This window comes from Hetaerina americana, unplaced genomic scaffold (genome assembly GCF_022747635.1).
Source record: "Hetaerina americana unplaced genomic scaffold, ioHetAmer1.1.p SCAF_4, whole genome shotgun sequence".
NCBI lineage: Eukaryota > Metazoa > Arthropoda > Insecta > Odonata > Calopterygidae > Hetaerina > Hetaerina americana.
This window is the reverse complement of record NW_027286985.1, coordinates 22,414,360-22,433,279: the sequence shown is the minus strand read 5'-3', so window position 1 is coordinate 22,433,279 and position 18,920 is coordinate 22,414,360. Positions and strand designations below refer to the sequence as shown.

At 38.8% G+C, this 18,920-nt stretch overlaps 1 protein-coding gene and 1 long non-coding RNA gene across 2 annotated transcripts in view; both read left to right on the top strand.

Moving 5' to 3' along the window:
* The window catches only part of LOC139691871 (uncharacterized), a 58,965-nt gene extending 51,878 nt beyond the window's left edge, over nt 1-7,087 (top strand). Inside the window, exons 2-3 of the long non-coding RNA XR_011701699.1 lie at nt 5,070-5,594; nt 6,732-7,087. This is a non-coding gene — a long non-coding RNA (uncharacterized lncRNA). The remainder of the gene's footprint in view (nt 1-5,069; nt 5,595-6,731) is intronic.
* Nucleotides 7,088-7,103: 16 nt separating this feature from the next.
* LOC139692101 (diuretic hormone receptor-like) overlaps nt 7,104-18,920 on the top strand; it is a 212,370-nt gene continuing 200,553 nt past the window's right edge. Inside the window, exon 1 of the mRNA XM_071590135.1 lies at nt 7,104-7,323. Within this exon, the coding sequence (XP_071446236.1) occupies nt 7,104-7,323 (220 nt within the window). The remainder of the gene's footprint in view (nt 7,324-18,920) is intronic.

Below are 18,920 nucleotides of genomic sequence, written 5' to 3'. Positions count from 1 at the left end.
TACTAGAAATCAAGTAGGTTGAGAACGTTTTACGAGATCAATTCAGTTCTATAATATCCTTTCTTCGGATTGGTTGGGGAGATTTCCTGGAGGTAGGGAGTTGAAAGATGGAGCGAGTGGGCAGGTGAAATGTGTCAGTTGGGTGTGACGAAGCGGAATTGGATAACAATGACTGATGCATGTGGACAAAACGTTCATATAATTCTTTTAATGGCACTCGTGTAATCGGGAGAGCTTGAAATATTCCCCAGGAATGTTCCATTTTCTCATTTCAAAACCGTATCTTCAATGTGTAATACAAGTGCCAGAAGACATTTAAAACACTAGCCATTTCAGGTTTACCATCACCTTCGACGGAGTCTGCGATTCTTCTAGAGTCATCACTCCTTGTGGAAATCAATCAATTCAATCTATTCCATGCATGGAAAATGCTTTTTACATAGGATTTGAGTTGCTGAAGATTGAATTTATTTCGAACAAATTCACCTCAGATTTAAAATATGACATTTCGAGAAAGAAAGATAGAGAATATGCAAAATAACAACTATTTTGATGGATCCCAAATTAGTGACAACTGAATAATTTAAAATTAACAATTAAAAAAGCGAAAAAATATTTAATTAGAACCGTCAAAAGATTTCCTAAGATTACTTAATGTTTTCACCTATGTTATCCAGGCATTGTAACCCTTACTCAAAACGGTTTCAATTTCGGTGTGTGCTGGAGGAGAGAATCCTACAATTACCATCGTCGCCCACTCCCCCACCCACCTTGTTCGTACGCCTCACCCCACACACTACCACACGGGTACTTCCGGACCGATCTTCACCTCGACCCACCCCCGCCCGACAATCGCGTGAAGTAAACCGCCAAACCCCCTTCTCCATCATCCCCTTATCCTAACCACTCCTCACCTCAGCCACAAGTCGAAAATTGCCCTCCTCCTCTCCAGCAACGCCTTACGCCCACGTCTCACAATTCAACAACACAGAGACCCGTAAAGGTTTAGAGCTCACGGCGTTCTCAACCTGATCCCCTCCATCGATGCGAGGCTTTCTCACCCTTTCCTTTTATCTCACTTGGCATTATTCCTGATTCTGTTTTCCTTATTATATTTGGATTTCATGAAGGTATTCATTAATGCCTACGCAACTCTTCTCTGGACATTTAAATCAATAATCTCGACTCAATTTAGTTTTTTATTATATTCGAGTTGTAGGTAGAAGATTTAATGGGACATTTCAGGGGAGAAAGAGCTTGATATGCGAATTTTCACAGGAAAATGAACCCTTTAAAAGATCCTGGTGGTTGATTATTTTTCACAGTCCGCGGAAAGAATATTGGACATTGAAAACTGCCATTATTTAGAGTAAAAATTAATTAAAAATCATTTAAATAAAATCGTAATGTGCATTAATTTATAGTGTGGGAATGTGGGTGAAATTTTATATGCTTAGATTCCTGCAATATATTGAAGAGGCGCTTCTCATTTTTATTAGAGGGAATAGATTTACTTGGAGGAATACATTTTCAATTATAATTTTCGTCCATTGGTCAGCGTTACATATATCTTTATGTCCAACCGGTTTAATCACATTCCCCAATACCTACAGACTTATAACTAGATAGACAAAATTTCAAGCACTCAAGGAAAGACCTCTGTTACTTGGTAGTATAGAGAGACAAACAGACCTCTCCATCCTGAATTAATGCTTTTAATAAGCCTCAAATCTTAGCTAGGAGTGTCATCTTTACTCCGCCATCAAAACCTAACCTTTAATTTGGTTGATCACAACAGATGAATGGAACCAATATGAATGAGAAATTTTTTATCTTTGAAGGAAAGGACCGCTTTAATACGCATGAAAACCTCTAATTATAATTGTCTCCTGCTGAAACGTCAATTGAGTTAATAAACTATTTTCTCTGGGATTTTAACTGTAGGGAATAACAGGAATATCATTTTAACGTGTATATAATATATAACTAGTACATAACAAAAACCAATTGCCCTTGAGTTAAATGACATTTCTAACTTTTATCAGTAGGACAGTTATAAAATAAAAAAACCACATTATTTCAAGGGTGGTGTCCTATTGGTCTATCCATGATATTTGTATACATTTAGTGTTGTATGATACAATTATCATGGAAATAATTATAAGCTACCGCCCTCTAAATAATATGGTTTTTGATTTTAATGCTATTCTACTGATAAAAATTAGTAATATGATTTAACTCTTAGCAATTTTTTTGTAATGCACTAATTATAATAGCTAACATTTTACGTAGACTAAGGAATGACTTAGATATACGAGGATCTTTTAATAAGAAAAAAAAACAAATAATTTTAGAAGTTTCCTCTTTATTTTTAAACATTATCTACTTAAACTCAATACACCTTCCCGGCGTTTCCCTAACTTTTTTAAGTCACCCAAAAAGGAGGATTTCGAAAGGTCCTCAAAATAGAAATAGGTGATATTCTCGTTCGACGTGAATAGTTTCCCGCCGAGTAATTTTTTTCAGTTTGGAAATAAAAAAGTCACTTTGGTAAAATCTGATGAGTACTATGTGTATTGGTATAATGCAATACTTAATTCCATAATGTTTGCAGCAAGACTGCGTAGGTGTGAACCAATACATTGTCTCAATGGAAGAGTTTTTTTCATTGCCAAATGAGGGCCTTTTTTCTTGATTTCTTGCCTCGGGGTGGAATAATGAAGTTCACCTTTTGCCTATTCACCTTGCAAGTTATGACGCATATTCCCCGAAAAACCGCAGCAATCACTTTCACGGACAGCCGATTACACTATCTTTGTCTTCCTCGCAGCCGGATCGCCTTTAGAAACCCCCTGTATCGATTGCTCCCTTGTCTCAGGAGTACAGATGGTAACGTATCCATATTTCTTCAAGTGATGTTTAGACGCAGAAACTCTTCAGAATGGCGGCGGAAAAGCACCAAATTAGCCTCCATATGCATTGCGGCCATACGATTAAGTTTATCCACCACTAAAAACCAAACGTAATTTTTCGTAAAAAATTGAAAGCACTGCATTGTGATATGCCTCTTACCTCAACTACTTCGGGAACTTTGATTCGTCGATCACTCAAAATCATATCCTGAATTCTGTCAATCGTTTCGTGGGGAGTTACTTCCACTGGCCGCTTTGAACGATGTTAAACTTTGGTGAATGTACGGGCATGTTTAAACTCATTTACCCAATTGTAAACAGTCGCCAATAGAGGATCAGATATGCCATGAACTCCAATCAACTCGGCTTACATCTATTTCCATATTTAGTCTTTCTCAATAAAAGTATTTTATCACCTTACGAAAATAATTATTTTCATTTTTCTAAATGAACCAATCTTTGTTGTTTCAAACGACTATGTAAATGAAACCACGAGGGGAATATAGGTGAAACTTAAACATCAGTCTAGTAAGAGACTTACTTAAATCAAACCTTTTCCGATACTAGTAATGTTGTATCGTTCAAAGGAGTTTTTGGAGGGCCCACGTATCATCAAACTAGAGAAATTTTCCAAATTATTTTAATATTTTTACCAAATTTCATTCAAAGTCTTTAATGTACATAATCTTCTCTGTTATATGAGGTAATTTACGCCTATTTTTCAAATTCATTCCAGCTACATGCCTCGACAATCCATTTTTTATCCCAAAATTGTTGAATAAAGGTAATCTTTCATGCCTCAAATATTTTTGATGGTATTAGCAGAAATTTCCATCGTTTTATATCTTGCAGAAGGATATCGTTTTATTGACTCGAGAATTGGAAGTTAACAATTATTCAGTTGCGCTAACGGCACGGATCCCGCTCCGAAAAGATTAAAGTCGGAAGCCGCATCAAAAATGCTTTGCCAAATTCACCAAAAACGGAACGCTCAATAGAGCCGCAAAAATACATTTCCTGGAAACGAATTTATTATTAGTATCAATTGTGTTGCAAATCAGAGAATGCAATAAAAGAGGTCAACAGTAAAACTTACGTGTTAACGTGACTGGCGGTTATATGAAGCATAAAACGAATACAGGTGATTGATCTTTTGCAAAAATTGCTTCCCGATAGTTTTGCTTGCATGATAAAAAGTAATCAGCAACCAAACACGTAACATAAACGAGAGTGTCTGAAATATATCGCTGAAAACAATATTTCCCATGACGCAATGAACGACGCCATATACTTTCTTTTTCGACCGACAATAACACTTTGATCTTGGAACATTTATTTGAGTATTGAAAGGAAGAAGAGGTAGAGAAGGAAGAACGTGAGCAAAATAAAGAAAAAAGAGAAAAATAAGGCACAAAAAGAAAACGAATGCCTTTTGCCATTCGTTTTCCTTTTTTTCCTTCACAATCTTTGCGAACTGCAGTGATCGGCATATTCTGAGGGGTTATATTTAGAGAGTTTCTTCAGATGTTTTAGCAATGAAGAAATTAACTTTTTTCTTCCATAAATTATCAAAGGATTTTGTATACATTGCCCATAATTTCCACATCGTATTGAAGACCTGTCCATTCTATTCAGTGACACAGCGAAATAATCATGTTTTAAAAAATAGATCAACCACTTTTCATTCCTTAATTTGTGATATTGATGCAAATGTTGTTCGCAAATGATGCTAAAAGGAGGTTTTAATAAAAGAATCGAGCCGAGTAATTCAATCAACCTATGCCTGCAAAAGTTTTTGTTCATGGTTAGTGCCACGAATTGAGATTTTCTGGCCATTTTTAAGTTTCGTGAATGAGAGCAAGAATTCCTTATCTCATCCTCATTCCATCCACCCGCAAACTGGTAGCTGCTTTTTTTCCTAAATTTTAAAGTTATGCGAAAGAATATTTTAAGTGAAACGAGTAAGTCCTTAAGCGCAGAACCCGGGAAGATCGAGAAGGAAAGATCGAGTTTTTTTGGCCGTCGTTTGAGCGTTATTTCTGTCTGGGGTGCCATATGAAAAAATACCCTTATGGAAATTTTTTGCATTGTTGGTCTCTTGCAGGGCATTAGCGACGCTGCTCGCGCTTGATATGTTTATTTCTTTCTTTTGTGCAGGGTCGCTGCCTGCGAGCGATTGCAGCCCTTGAAAGAGCACCATATCAAACCCGGTCGACGCTCCGAAAAACATTTCTTGGAATAAAGAAAGGGAGAGAAGAATATAGTACGCATGTATAGCTGCCAGAAGTTTTGGACGTTATTCGCCCACTGAGTTCCCAAATTTTGGATCGAATGGAGGCGGTGCTCGTCGGCAAGCAGGAAGAGAAAATCCATACATAATATGTGCGCCATAGGGGAGGGAAACGACCGGGACGGAGTAGCACGTAAATGTATCCAAGAGTTTGTGTGCATACGTTTAGATCAGTGGAGGGTTAAGGAAATCTCATCAAGGGATGGAATTCATCTCTGAGTGGGTGCTTCTGGATAAGGGACTCAAGTACTCCTTCAAGACGTGCTTCAGAAGTTGAGGATTAATCACTCACCAATCCCGTGGGTCAGATTAAACGAAAATCTGTTTTACAGACGCTGTCAGCACTTTAAACTTCACACTTTCAGGAAGCAACAGAGCTCTGTCATAAGGGGGTAAGGAGTATTCAAGAAATTCTTATTATCAATGAACTTGACTCTTATTTGAAGAAAATACATTTTGCCGTGTACTTTGTAAGGAGAGTTTGAAATATTCCATTGTAAGGTTTATTATGGCTTATTGTTGGCTTTTGAAAGTTGAAACTTCGATATGATTGGAATGACAGCTAATACAACTTCTGACTAAATCTGCAGTAAGAAAGTTACGGAAGCCTAATCCACAACCCTTCTCTCTCGGCATCAAATGTTTTCATTTTAATGTATTAGTAATTTGAGCACGTCACCCTTGAAGTCATTTTGCTATTCGAATTTTCCTCAAAAAATCTTGTTTTTTTCCCACGTTTCTATTGCCAGCAAGCATTAAGTTTCGGCACCCTTAATATTCAAGGCAATGCACCACTGGCGAGGTTGTCGGAACAACGGTACCACATAAAAGGAGGCGTAGAAAGAAAGAGGTCAAAGATTAAAACAGAAAATTATCTTTAAATGGTTTCCCCGATATATGTACATTCCTCCGATCGCCTTCGGAAACACCGGCTTAAGTCGCTAAATATTGCCGCCACCTTCGCGTTCACGGACGGGACTCCCAGAGGCACAAGGGTCGAATACGTGATTCTTGTCATAAATTTGTCTCAGTGCCTTATCTACTGAAAGTTCAAAGAGGGTAGTAAGATGCGCATAGAGACGTCTGAAAGAGGGCAAGATTAAAACAAGCCCTTATTTTTCGACATTTAGGGAGATACAAGAACAAAAAAGAATCGTTTCTTATTCATGAAACGCTACACCAAGATGTCCGTTCTATAAATTCGGTCAGGGTGCTTAAAGAAAACGTAAGAAAAAGGTGAAAAGCTGTTTACGCTTCTACTTTTAGAATATTAGGATAGTGTAACCCTTTTAGGGAAAGGGGAACATTTAGAGTACGTCTAAATCGAGGATTTTTCTGTATCATATAGCTTTCGTGTTTAATTGATCGTTCCTTTTCCCTCGTCATTCTAACTCCCCAAAGACTTCAACGTTGTCGATTTCCCGTTATCTCCCGAAAAAGGAAATAAAAGATTTTTAGCCAACTTTACCCTCCCTGTTAATCCAAACACTAGCCAACCACGCTAAACCTATCTTTTTTTCCTCCCCAAGTTCGTTGTAATGATCCCCATCAGTATCATAGCGGCCCTCATTCTCACCATGGCGTCCGGAGGCGCGGACGTCGCCGCCCTCGGCGTGAACGTGCGCGCCCTTCAGACCCAACATCGACTCGGCTATCAAGGCGGCGGAGACTATCTCCAGCGTCAACACGTGGAGCACCCGCACCACCAACAGCACCACCACCACCACAATAGGCACCCGCTGCCGCCGGTGGCCCTGCCCCTCATGTTTGGGGGTGGATTCTCCTCACCCCAGCACAACTACTCGTATACGGAGGAGGATGCGGGGTCGGAGTCGAGGGACGCTCCCTCGACCGACGTGCTGGCCGCCATGTCCATGAAGGAGATCGGGTGCTTGCTGCAGATGAGCAGCGACGGGCCGGCGGCGGCGTGGGGCGGTGAGGCCCGGGCGGCGCCGCCGGAGTCGTCGGAGGCGGCGGGCGGCGGTGGGAATCTGGACGAGGAGTCCCTCCCGTGCAATCGGAGCTGGGACAAGATCCTTTGCTGGCCGCCGACGCCCGGAGGCTCCCTCGCTGTTCTCCCATGCTTCGACGAGCTCAACGGCATCAAGTACAACACCTCCCGTGAGTACGACACAACGTGTAATTGTGTTCCTTCAATTATCCCGTTTTCACGGTGATGGACATCCTTTAACGCATGGCATATATTCTAGCCCACGGGTCGTATTTGGGCAACTGTAGTTGACGTAGAATTAACTTTGCGCTTGCAATAAAATTTGCACATTCTTAGGTGCACAAAGTAACTAGGAGAAAGATTTTTTTAATTACATGTAAAAACAAGAATGTTTTCATTATTTTAATGAAGAAATCTATTAAAAAGTGAAATTTTTAATATTTTTTAATTAAAAATAATCACTATCAGCTGCCATGGGTTGCATAAATACCAAAGGAACACTGCGGATCGTACCATACGGTTTACTCTAGGTACGAATCAAGGTCCATCACAATGAAAACGGATGCGGTTACGTGATCAGTTTGGTAACAGCTACGTTGTATGTTTTGGATAATATTAATTTTCATTATCTTTTATTGACAATGCTAGTAATTCTCTACCTGTTGACACATATTTATAGTGTTGTAAATATCTCGATGGAATAAATTATGAAGCTCTTTAATGCTCATTTAAGTGTTTGTAAGTATTTGAAGTACTGGTAGTGTAGCACTGCTAAATGTGACGCAAAAGGTGACCTTCATCAAACTTCCTGCACGCTTTCCTCAGGGAAATCAACCACAGTAATTCCTCGATTTAAATTTTTGTTTGCATGTCATGAAGAGAATGGCAGCGAAGATATTATAAACGTATCCATGTTTATGCTGCTAAATCAGCAAGTTGACCCGTATATATTCCATTACACCGTCATTCAATACACATTAAAATCGCTCACTTGTCTCACCAGACTATTGATATATCTTTATTTGGTTGCGGGACTCCAACTGTCCCTTCGCAACTAAAATGACTGGTTCATTGTTATTCACTTGGGGTATTAAAAGTATGCACAAAGCAATTCATTTTTTGTTTTAACAATGAAAATCGTTTCTAAATTTGTTCGAGGAACCTAATAAAAATCTGATATTGCTTCGATTAAAATTAACTACTTTAAATTTGAAATATAATTTAATTACATCTTGTGGATAAAACTAATTACGCATTCATAAGTAAATGTTTATAAATTTTCATGGCAAAAAATTCAAAAACTCTCTTCCATTATATGTTTTTAAATAATTGCTATATTTAACGTGATATTTTTCTCCTAAAATTGTAAAAGGTTTAATAGCTTCTTAACATACTAGCAACTCATGGCGATTTGCATAACCTAACGAGTGTAGGATAAGATATTTGCTATGAAATCTTGATTGACAACAAATCTGGATAAACAATTTATTGTATAAAGGTTTCCCCTGACCTGAAATATGAACGAAGATCACTCCTTGAATGTTCCGTCTTAGGAAAATTGATTTTATCACTATGTTGCAAATCTTCCTCGGGTCTGATCCTGAATTTCGATTAAACATAAAACATCGAAAAAGACGGCATCAAAATTACGATATATTAAAATTCTTTGTATGAATGTTGTAGAAATCGTCCGGATACGATAAATATCTTTTAAGTAATTGTGTATCGTGGTCTTCTTCCGTTGGTCTCATTCAAGCACTATCACCGATCCCCGTCGGGGCATGTAGGGGGAGAACGAAACATCCCACCCCGGTTTCATATTAAAGAACGCAGGCACTCTTGAATAATAGGTTAATGGGAGTAAATGCATATTAGAGAGCGGATTAGCAACGGCTTGATTACTTCGAGGCTTGATGCCGGGAGATAATCTTGTTGTGGTGTGTGTGCTTTGTGCCTCTTATCAGTGAGATCCTGCTACAACTCCTTCCACGCTTTTCGAGAAAGTTATTCCGACGAATGCTAGTAGGACTCGTTGTGCGTAACTTTTCCTTTATCTTGAGATAGAATAAAATAATTTCTAATTTAGTATTAATTAAAATGAAAATTGAAATGTCGTGCTTAGGGCGCTTGTGCATGCGCGCTCGTATTAAAGAAAATTTAGCTACCTCAAAAGCTTGAAGAAAAATCAATTGAAAAAAACATAGTGGCAACGACGATGATATCGATGAAGTATCACCATGGTTTGAACCGGAGGTATCATTTTTCTCTGACTAATTATTGACTGGCACATTTTTCCGAAACACACGCATTCCATAGATAAAGGAATTATTGACCAATTTAAAGGATATCACAAGTTGCCGAACATTATGGTTATTTTTAATCATCAAAGTCATGTTTTGGAGTTAATTAATTCAATTCGCTTCCTTTTAATAATATGTAAAACGTTTCATTTTAGCGTCTAAAGGTTGTCCCTGATCAAATATATTTACTGCATTTATTAACCCTTCTACTAAGTCAGATTCTGTTACTCTGACATCAAGAATTTTCGCATGATGAACGGAGACCATGAAGCTTATCATATGAAAATACCAGAGTAAGAAATTAGCCACTGATCTATTTTTATACTGCTCCAATACATTTTTATCAGTATCTTATCTAGGTTTATCTTCAGCCATTTCGTGCCATTATTTTACTCCATTTAACTGAATTAAGCCCATAAAATGCTGTTATTTTGTACAGTTTTAAGGTGGCCTTTCATTCAGTAATTTCCCGCACTACCTTCAAGTATTTCTCCTGAATTTTTACGAATATTTATATTACTTCACAAGCTGGCCTCAAGGAAAGAAAACACGATGCTGGAAATTTCCTTTAACATCACTATCCTTTTATTTATGCGTTCGATTTTATTCATTAGAACGCAAATGTGAGCACTGTAACTTTACTCTGTAATTCTACACCTAACAGCTTAGTCATTTAAAATTAAATGCACTTCAAAGAATTATCACATGAATAAATAGTTAACGGCTGCGGCTATTTTACATGGCCATCTTTTGAAAGCAGTTTTACAAGGGGAAAAGAAGAATGAATTGTTCACATACATTCAAACTTCTAGAGAAGAATATTTCTAGCACCTTAAAATAGAGCATTAAAGCAATAAATTTCTCAAATCAATGCGGCTTTGGGAACATGAATGATATATTTCGTAATGTATGCTTCTGATAGGGTGGTTAAATCTATCACCGAACGTTTTTTAATCAAAGAATAATCAGGCAGAGATGTAGAGATGAGCTAAGGGTATACGTGTTTGTGTTTTTGATTCAATAAATTTCCATTCAATTGCACCGCTTTTCACTCGCGTATAATTGAACGAATTTGTAAGTGGAGATTACTATGACATTATTCTTCTAATTTTTCAGCCGGTCCAATACCTACAGTGATTCAGACGATATTAAGAAGCGAGAGGGAAGGCTGGCCTATTCGTTGACAAAAATAAAGATTTAAGCGCTTCCAGGAAATCTCACTCGTTCTTGAGATACCCTTATGTCAGCATGTTGAATCGAGAGGGTGTTCATCATCGCTATTTTGGTTTTATATTCATGGTTTATGGGCCGGGTGTTTTTAAAAACGTGATAAATTACCCACCGATAAATCACGGTTGTTTGGTTCTAGCAAAACCCCGTGATATGATCATAGTTAACTCTCCAGGAGAACTTAGATGGCATGATTCATTAATCATGACTAAGGAACACTCCTAGTATTAAAACATTCTTTGGCTAAAGTGGAATATATTCATTCCCGTGGATATAAATATTCCAAGCAGCATTATATTTCAAACGAGATGATTTGGGAGTATAATTTGCTGAATTATTAGTGTAACTGGTTAACTATGGAAAAAGTGCGGGTCAGAGTACGCTGGCGATAACTCAATGAATTTTTGAAGACCGTCCAATCATAACTCCCTGGATAACGTGTGTCTTGAAAGTTGTGACATTAGCAATTACATGATGGTGTAATGAATAACGCTTTGTAGATTGAAGGATTGTGTGATGTGGGCGTGGAGGAGAATGGAGAATAATAAAATAAACGGAAAGGAAATCAATCGATGAAGTCTTTGGCATGGTGGTGGAAGGGATGGATGTTTGAACGATTTCGACGAGGGAAGGACTAGTGGGCAGTGGGGCAGCGGGAGAGGCAATGGAATGCTAAAGATGGTAAAAAAGGGTGGAATGCTTGGAATCCGAGGTAGAGAAGGAAAATAATTAACGGAAGTAGAAGGTATGTGGAGCCAAATTATTAGCTATTGTAATGTGTATAATGATGTTTAAGGATATTTTGTCCACCTGGCCTTATGAGTGTAGTAATAATTAGTGCAAAGGCATATCGGAAATCTCTCCCAGCACATTTGATTGCTGCTAATTTAAATATACGTATAAAATGCACTCTTTAGTATTCTAAATTAATTCACACTTTCAAGTGCGATCGTTAAGTTTAGAATCAGAATTCCATTACTCTTCTAGACCAAGCAGTGTGCTTTTGGAGGCGAAGGCACGCTCATCTTCATTTGCTCAAAATTCAGGACCCTCGTCACATTTATTTATTTATGGCCCCGCAAAGAAGCAGCCTGTGCGGATGGAAATCGATTAAAATTTTTTCACCAAATTTGATCTTCTTCCCGCAGAGCAGAAAAAGACTCTCGCCCCTTCCCCTGCGGATACGACTGAGAGCAGCTCCCTTCGCAAATACCGTGGCAAATTGCTGCCGGGCACAAATGCGTTATATTTTGTTCACTCTCCGGTCTCTCGCTCCCGAATCAACCCTCCCTTTTTCCCTCGCCAAATGTTTACGCTGAGAGGAACGTGAACGCGCAACACCCCTCACGCACACACTCCAAATTCACGTCTTGTTTCCGTCTCGGTGCGTGCACACATACTCATTCTCCGTCACCCCCCCCCCCTCCAATTCACCGCCTTTCCCTTTTCTCGCCGCTGGGGCAACCCACCCCGTCCGTGGCGCGGGTGAGAGGGGAGGTGCGCGAGATTGAATCACTCCCCTCGGGCACCAGCGTCGCACCTGCACGCCAAATTTGCATACATCTCCGACTCTTCCCGCACTCCCTTCTACACTCATATACACGTGATGTTGAATGGTGAGCATTATAAGACTCGAGGCGTCGATTGCCGGGGGGAGTATAGGTGTTTTTTTTCATGGTGGTTTCGTCCGATGCACTAATGCTTGTCGTGTTGACACCTGGTGGATAGCTACACATACTATTGTTGCACCACCTGATAACCCGCCGGTCGCCACGTGGAAGATTAGAAAATGAGGTTAAAGCGCCGTCATTCTATCATTTGACTTGAACGGGATTTCCGAATAAATTTGTTTTAAGGAAGGTTAATGAGCATTAATTACAAATAGCAATAAAAAAATCCGCTTGGAATGTTGCGCTATGCATTCACCGGTCGTGAAAATCGCCAAAAACCTTCCTTGAGCAAAAATCTATGTAATTTGCAAAACTACCGTTATTCTTCGATATCTTAGATACCTTCTTCTTAAGTGAAGATGAAAATACGTCTTTTGGAGGAAAATTTCTCATTCTATGAAATACTGAGGAAGGAGAGCATGGAGGATATTTTTACTTCTGTGCAGGAAGTAGCAATGTACAACCTAACCCAGCATTAAACCTAAACCCATCTTTTCCGCGATTTTAGTAGTATACAAGAGAGTCACTCGTATATAAGTGTATATATATATATATTTATATATATATATATATATATATATATATATATATATATATATATATATATAACGATTGTACGGGAAAAACTCATGCGAGCGGCACAATAATGGGCTGACACAATATAACACAAATAGAAAAGAATAGACACATATAAAAGAACACTTACACGGTAAATTGTTCGAGCTTTCGGCCCTCTCAGGGGCCTTCTTCAAGAGAGACTGAAAATATGCTATGGATCAGGAGAGGGGAAAGAGTTATGGGCGTGGAGGGGAGGTGTGGAGGGAATGCTGGGAGGGAAATTAAATATGGCGGTTAAGGGTGGGAATTTTAAAGGAACGGAAGGATAGTATGTAGGCAGATTCACGAGTTCTCACCTCTATGCTGGTAGCTGAATCGGGTAGGGATTCTAGGATGCTGAGGGAAAAACACTGGTCGAATGAAAGGTTGTGGGAATTGGCGTGTGAAGGGATAGGAAGAGAAGAGAGTGAGGCAGAATTACAGGAGTACCGGTGATTATTCATTCGGATGGATAAGGGGGTAATGCATTCACCTATGTAGAAGGAAGTGCAATGTTTGCATGATAAAAGATAAATAATATTTTTTGAGAGGCAATTAGCGTGGGAACGAGCTGGGGGGGCTATGAGGGGATGTAGGGAGAGGGGAGTAGGCATAATAAGAGGACAGGTTTTACATCGGGGGCGGTTGCAAGTTGGGGAAATATTGGGAAATTTGTCACGGGGGGGCGCCAAAGGGTTGGTGGATCTCAGAAGGTTTTTGAGATTGGCGGGTCGTCTGTATGCGATAGATGGGCGTTGGGGTAGTAAGGATGAGGTCGCGTCATTGTCATGTAAAATTGGAAACAGTTCTTTATGTTCTCGTGGTGTCATCCTCAACACACGAAACGCTCGATTCCTAACTCTCTCTCTATCCGCGGACACCGAATTTGCAACACCACAGCCACTCTCAACAAATACCTTGCCAATCTACACCTTGCACTCCTCAAACGCGGTTACCCAGAAAAGTTGCTACGAAATAAAATCCACCGTTCCACCCGACCACACACACCACACAATAACAAGCCCACATCTGACGCAGGACTCAACCTTTGCACCACCTATTACCCCGGATCACACAGACTGAAAACCCTCCTTAAAGAACTGTTTCCAATTTTACATGACAATGACGCGACCTCATCCTTACTACCCCAATGCCCATCTATCGCATACAGACGACCCGCCAATCTCAAAAACCTTCTGAGATCCACCAACCCTTTGGCGCCCCCCCGTGACAAATTTCCCAATATTTCCCCAACTTGCAACCGCCCCCGATGTAAAACCTGTCCTCTTATTATGCCTACTCCCCTCTCCCTACATCCCCTCATAGCCCCCCCCAGCTCGTTCCCACGCTAATTGCCTCTCAAAAAATATTATTTATCTTTTATCATGCAAACATTGCACTTCCTTCTACATAGGTGAATGCATTACCCCCTTATCCATCCGAATGAATAATCACCGGTACTCCTGTAATTCTGCCTCACTCTCTTCTCTTCCTATCCCTTCACACGCCAATTCCCACAACCTTTCATTCGACCAGTGTTTTTCCCTCAGCATCCTAGAATCCCTACCCGATTCAGCTACCAACATAGAGGTGAGAACTCGTGAATCCGCCTACATACTATCCTTCCGTTCCTTTAAAATTCCCACCCTTAACCGCCATATTTAATTTCCCTCCCAGCATTCCCTCCACACCTCCCCTCCACACCTCCCCTCCACACCTCCCCTCCACACCTCCCCTCCACGCCCATAACTCTTTCCCCTCTCCTGATCCATAGCATATTTTCAGTCTCTCTTGAAGAAGGCCCCTGAGAGGGCCGAAAGCTCGAACAATTTACCGTGTAAGTGTTCTTTTATATGTGTCTATTCTTTTCTATTTGTGTTATGTTGTGTCAGCCCATTATTTTATATATATATATATATATATATATATATATATATATATATATATATACACGTTTATATATATACGTATATAAACATGTATATATATATATGCATATACATACATGTATATACTGATACTGTATATGAATATATGTATGTATATGTATAATTCAAATCGTGTCATAATTATAATTCAGTGACATTATTCCTTCTGAAAGTCAAAATCCTATTCAAGAAGTGAGAGTTTTCTAATTTGGCATTTAATAGTAACGCTCAAAATTATTTTGGACTGATCTATAAGATATTTAATTCATAATTTATCTAATATACTAATTGCTTGTTATTTTAGTGGTCTGAAATATTTCGTTAACTTTATTAAAAATGTACTAATAATACTTTGAATCGCAACCTCGCTATAGACGTTTGCATCATGAGGGTAGTATGATGCTTACTGAATATTACTCAGCCGCGCTTCCACCAACTCTTTCCACCGCCGAATGTATCCATGATAAAATACACTGGTGTACACCTCATTCTATGGCTGAAAACTAAAGTCTCGATATGCATACTAGATTAATGAAACCTTAGATTCGTGTTGCAGGTTGTATCTCAGATCCTCATCAGACGTCTCTAATAAAATAGCAATATGGCGCACAGCGTTTATCTCTTAAAGTAGTCTTTGACAAACGAAAAATTGTTAATAAATTATAAAGACTCACCTTTAAATGTTGAAATATATTTCGAAAATATATCTCATTTTTTGTGGTTTTTCGCTGTCAAGTTGTGGCATATAATACGTCGGTGGCCATTCTTTGTTTTTCTTCCCGAAATGCTGCCGCATTTTCTTCCTTCACTTGCATCCAGAAATTAAAGGATATGAATTTAAGCATATATACGAGAATATTGTACTTTGATGTGGTTTGGTTCTCGCATCGGTAGAATTTGAATGACATTATTGCTTGGATGACTCCCTCAGAAGGTAAACCTCTTTATTCCTCCCGAAACCGTGCCTTTCTCCGATGGCGATATGAAGGGCAAGGATGGCGTGGGGCTCGCGGGAGAGGTGGTTCGAAGGGGTAAGATGGCAGGTGGTGTGAGGACGTGCGGGGGATGGAAAGACACTTTCCCTAATTCCGTTTCAGCCCACAATCTCACCATGCAATGAAATTTAAAAGATGTATTATCACTCTTTCCCATTCCCATCCCCAAAATTCAACTCTCTCTCCCGACGTCTCTCATTGCTAGGGGGGAACGTTTCTCTAAAAGACTCCGGTCGTGTGAAAGAGATTGGAGCGGAGAAATGCGGAGGTGGAGATATGGTTTGTGAGTTTAGAGGGAGGGTGCAGATGGAGGGTAAGGGGACTGAGATGAAGGAAGGGGGTGCCCGTCTGAAGGCAGGAGTCCGTATTTAGGTGGGCTCGGTTAAAGGCATTGAATAAGAGCGGAGGAGAACTTCTTGAATTGCCGGAGGAAACCGAGCCGTAAGGGGAGGGAAAGAATCGTTGTCTATGGTGAGCAGTTGGAATGAATCTTTCAGAGAATGGTTTATACGTTTCAAAAACCAAAGTTTTCCTTTCCTTTCATATAAGAGCTTCTGGGTAGCAAATTTTGGAAAATAAGCCACACCAGAATGAAGTGTCAGGCCATATGAAGTCGTTTCTATTTTGGAGACTACAATTAATTTGCAGAGTTTCGCGCCTTTTATTCTTGCGTACCTACCGCCTAGTGTCCCGGTGTAAGAATGGTACTATTACATTTCACAATTGGATACCGAGGGTACCTACACTCATTTACCATGAGAGATGATGAAGATTAAAGAAGAAAGCGAGTAAATGAATTCTTATTTAATAACTAGTTTGAATGCTAAGTACCAAAACGCATTATTCTTCTGCCATACTTAAGGTATTAAGCAAATCAAAATGAAGGAATTTTGAACCGTGCGGTTTACTGTAGAACAGATTTGAGCTGATTTCGCCCATTTATATCAATGGAAATTATTATTACGAGTATATACCGAGATAAATGTATTTTCTTTCATGAATGAAAGATAATAAAAAATTGAAAGTCAATGTGGATCCCCTAGATATTATTGTACATGTTTTACATGGTTAAAGTCATTGACTTAAATTATTTAATTTGAATTAAATTTTACGCCTTACTTCATTAAAATTATTTTGTAGCAGCTTCAATTAAAATTACTAATTATCTATTGGCACCTACTGCTGTCTGTTATGATTGGTATTTCCTTATATTTCTCCAAATTCAATAAATAAGGTAAAAGAAAAACATTTTAGAGCAAAATTTGGGCATACTCTTTCCCCTAAACATTGTAAACTATTCACTTATGTATTCCTTAATGTTCCGTAATCCTTAATGTTCCGCAATCATTTGAATTATTCACTTATATTGAAGTTATAATCTACCATGTCCAACTCCGCGGTGAGGTACCAGCCAATTAGTGGCTGATAAGAAATTAAGTGAAGCGGTAAGTCTACTAAATGCTTCACTGGGCGTCCAACACAGCTTTACTCTTGCAAGCAACTGGCCATTCAAGTCATAAATATTTCACTCTCAATCGGGGCGCGGCGTGTTCCCCTTACTCTAAATTTCAGCGCATGGAGTCCTATCTTCTAAATAGCGATCAGCTAAAGCTCCGAATATCAAAACAATGTCGCAACTTTCCCCGATTTCTCAGCATAAAAAGTATATTTACATGAATAGTACTAATAACGTATACACACTACTACTCTTCTTTCTTTCGGTGTTTGTAGATAAAGTTTACCCAGCTTTCTTATTAATAATCCTTTGGTATACTTTATTTTATAAGTAAACTATTTAAAAATCATTATTTTTAGTGTTTCTATTGAAGGTAAATTTTGGAAAGTACAGCTATTGCGTCAACTTGTACCTTCTCTGGCTTATGCCTGTTTACTGTACCTATTATTACCTCTACCTGTATATTATTCTTCAGTCCAATTTCAATAAGCCTATTTTCCGATCATCAACTCAAATATTTGTATTTCTCTCGTATTGCCAATTTTTCTTCTTTATGACGTTATTTAACATTGCACTACCCATCCACCCCCTTTTTCTATGTAATTTGAAGTCCGCCTAGTAACTTTCTGCTCTCTTTTAGCATGCTAAAAATGTATTCAGCCTCTCGATCTGAAAAGCCTCCTAATTGATAGCAGGTTTCTTATTTGATCAAAGTTTTGTATAGAAAAGTACATTTTAATGAAACTGGAATGAAATCTCTCAATGAAAATCTAATTTTGTACGTGATAGAAATGTAGCAGAATACTTAAATATCCACCCATATCATATTGAAAAATTTAGCTTCAATATCTTTATTTGGCATGGTGGGTTATCAAACTTTTCTGTGTTACATTTTTTTATGCATTGAAAAGTTGTATGCAATCATATTACCTATAGGATATTGTTTTCAATCACTTCTATTGTTGTATTTTTCCTTACAGCTGTGATAAAATCTCTTGTGGTAATATCCATAGTTATAACACCAAATACGGTTTTCCTTGTCTAATAGCTTTAAGAACTCATTTTTTCGAATTATTTTATGTTGTGCCATATCAAACTACTGGCTTTGGCAGCGAAGATCTTTGCAAAATCCTTGGTTCATGGAAAAGACTTGAAAAGGGAAGCGATGGAAATGACAAAAGAGGGTGAGCGAGTGGCATTTCAAGGAGCGGTGGAAATAAGAAACGAGGTGGATTGAGAATGGATGGCGTGGGGGATATGGAAGAATCGTTTTTCACTCTCTTCTGCAGGAAAGTGAGGAATGTGAGCTTTTGGAGGGGAAGAAGTGTTTCTGAAGTAAATGAAGAGACTTTTCCTCAGTTCAGTCGCTGATTCTACAAAATTCGCATAATTGCGCATCTGTTTGTATCACATATCCTCATGATGAGCAAGAGGAAGACGTTGCATTTTTATTATTTAAATATATACATCGAAACCGACTTATTTGCCAAGATTTCCGAAAGACAGTTACGTTAATGTCAGAATTCTACGGCGTGCATTTAGGATACAATAGACGTATTTCTCGTATTAAAAGTTTTTAAACATGGCAAAA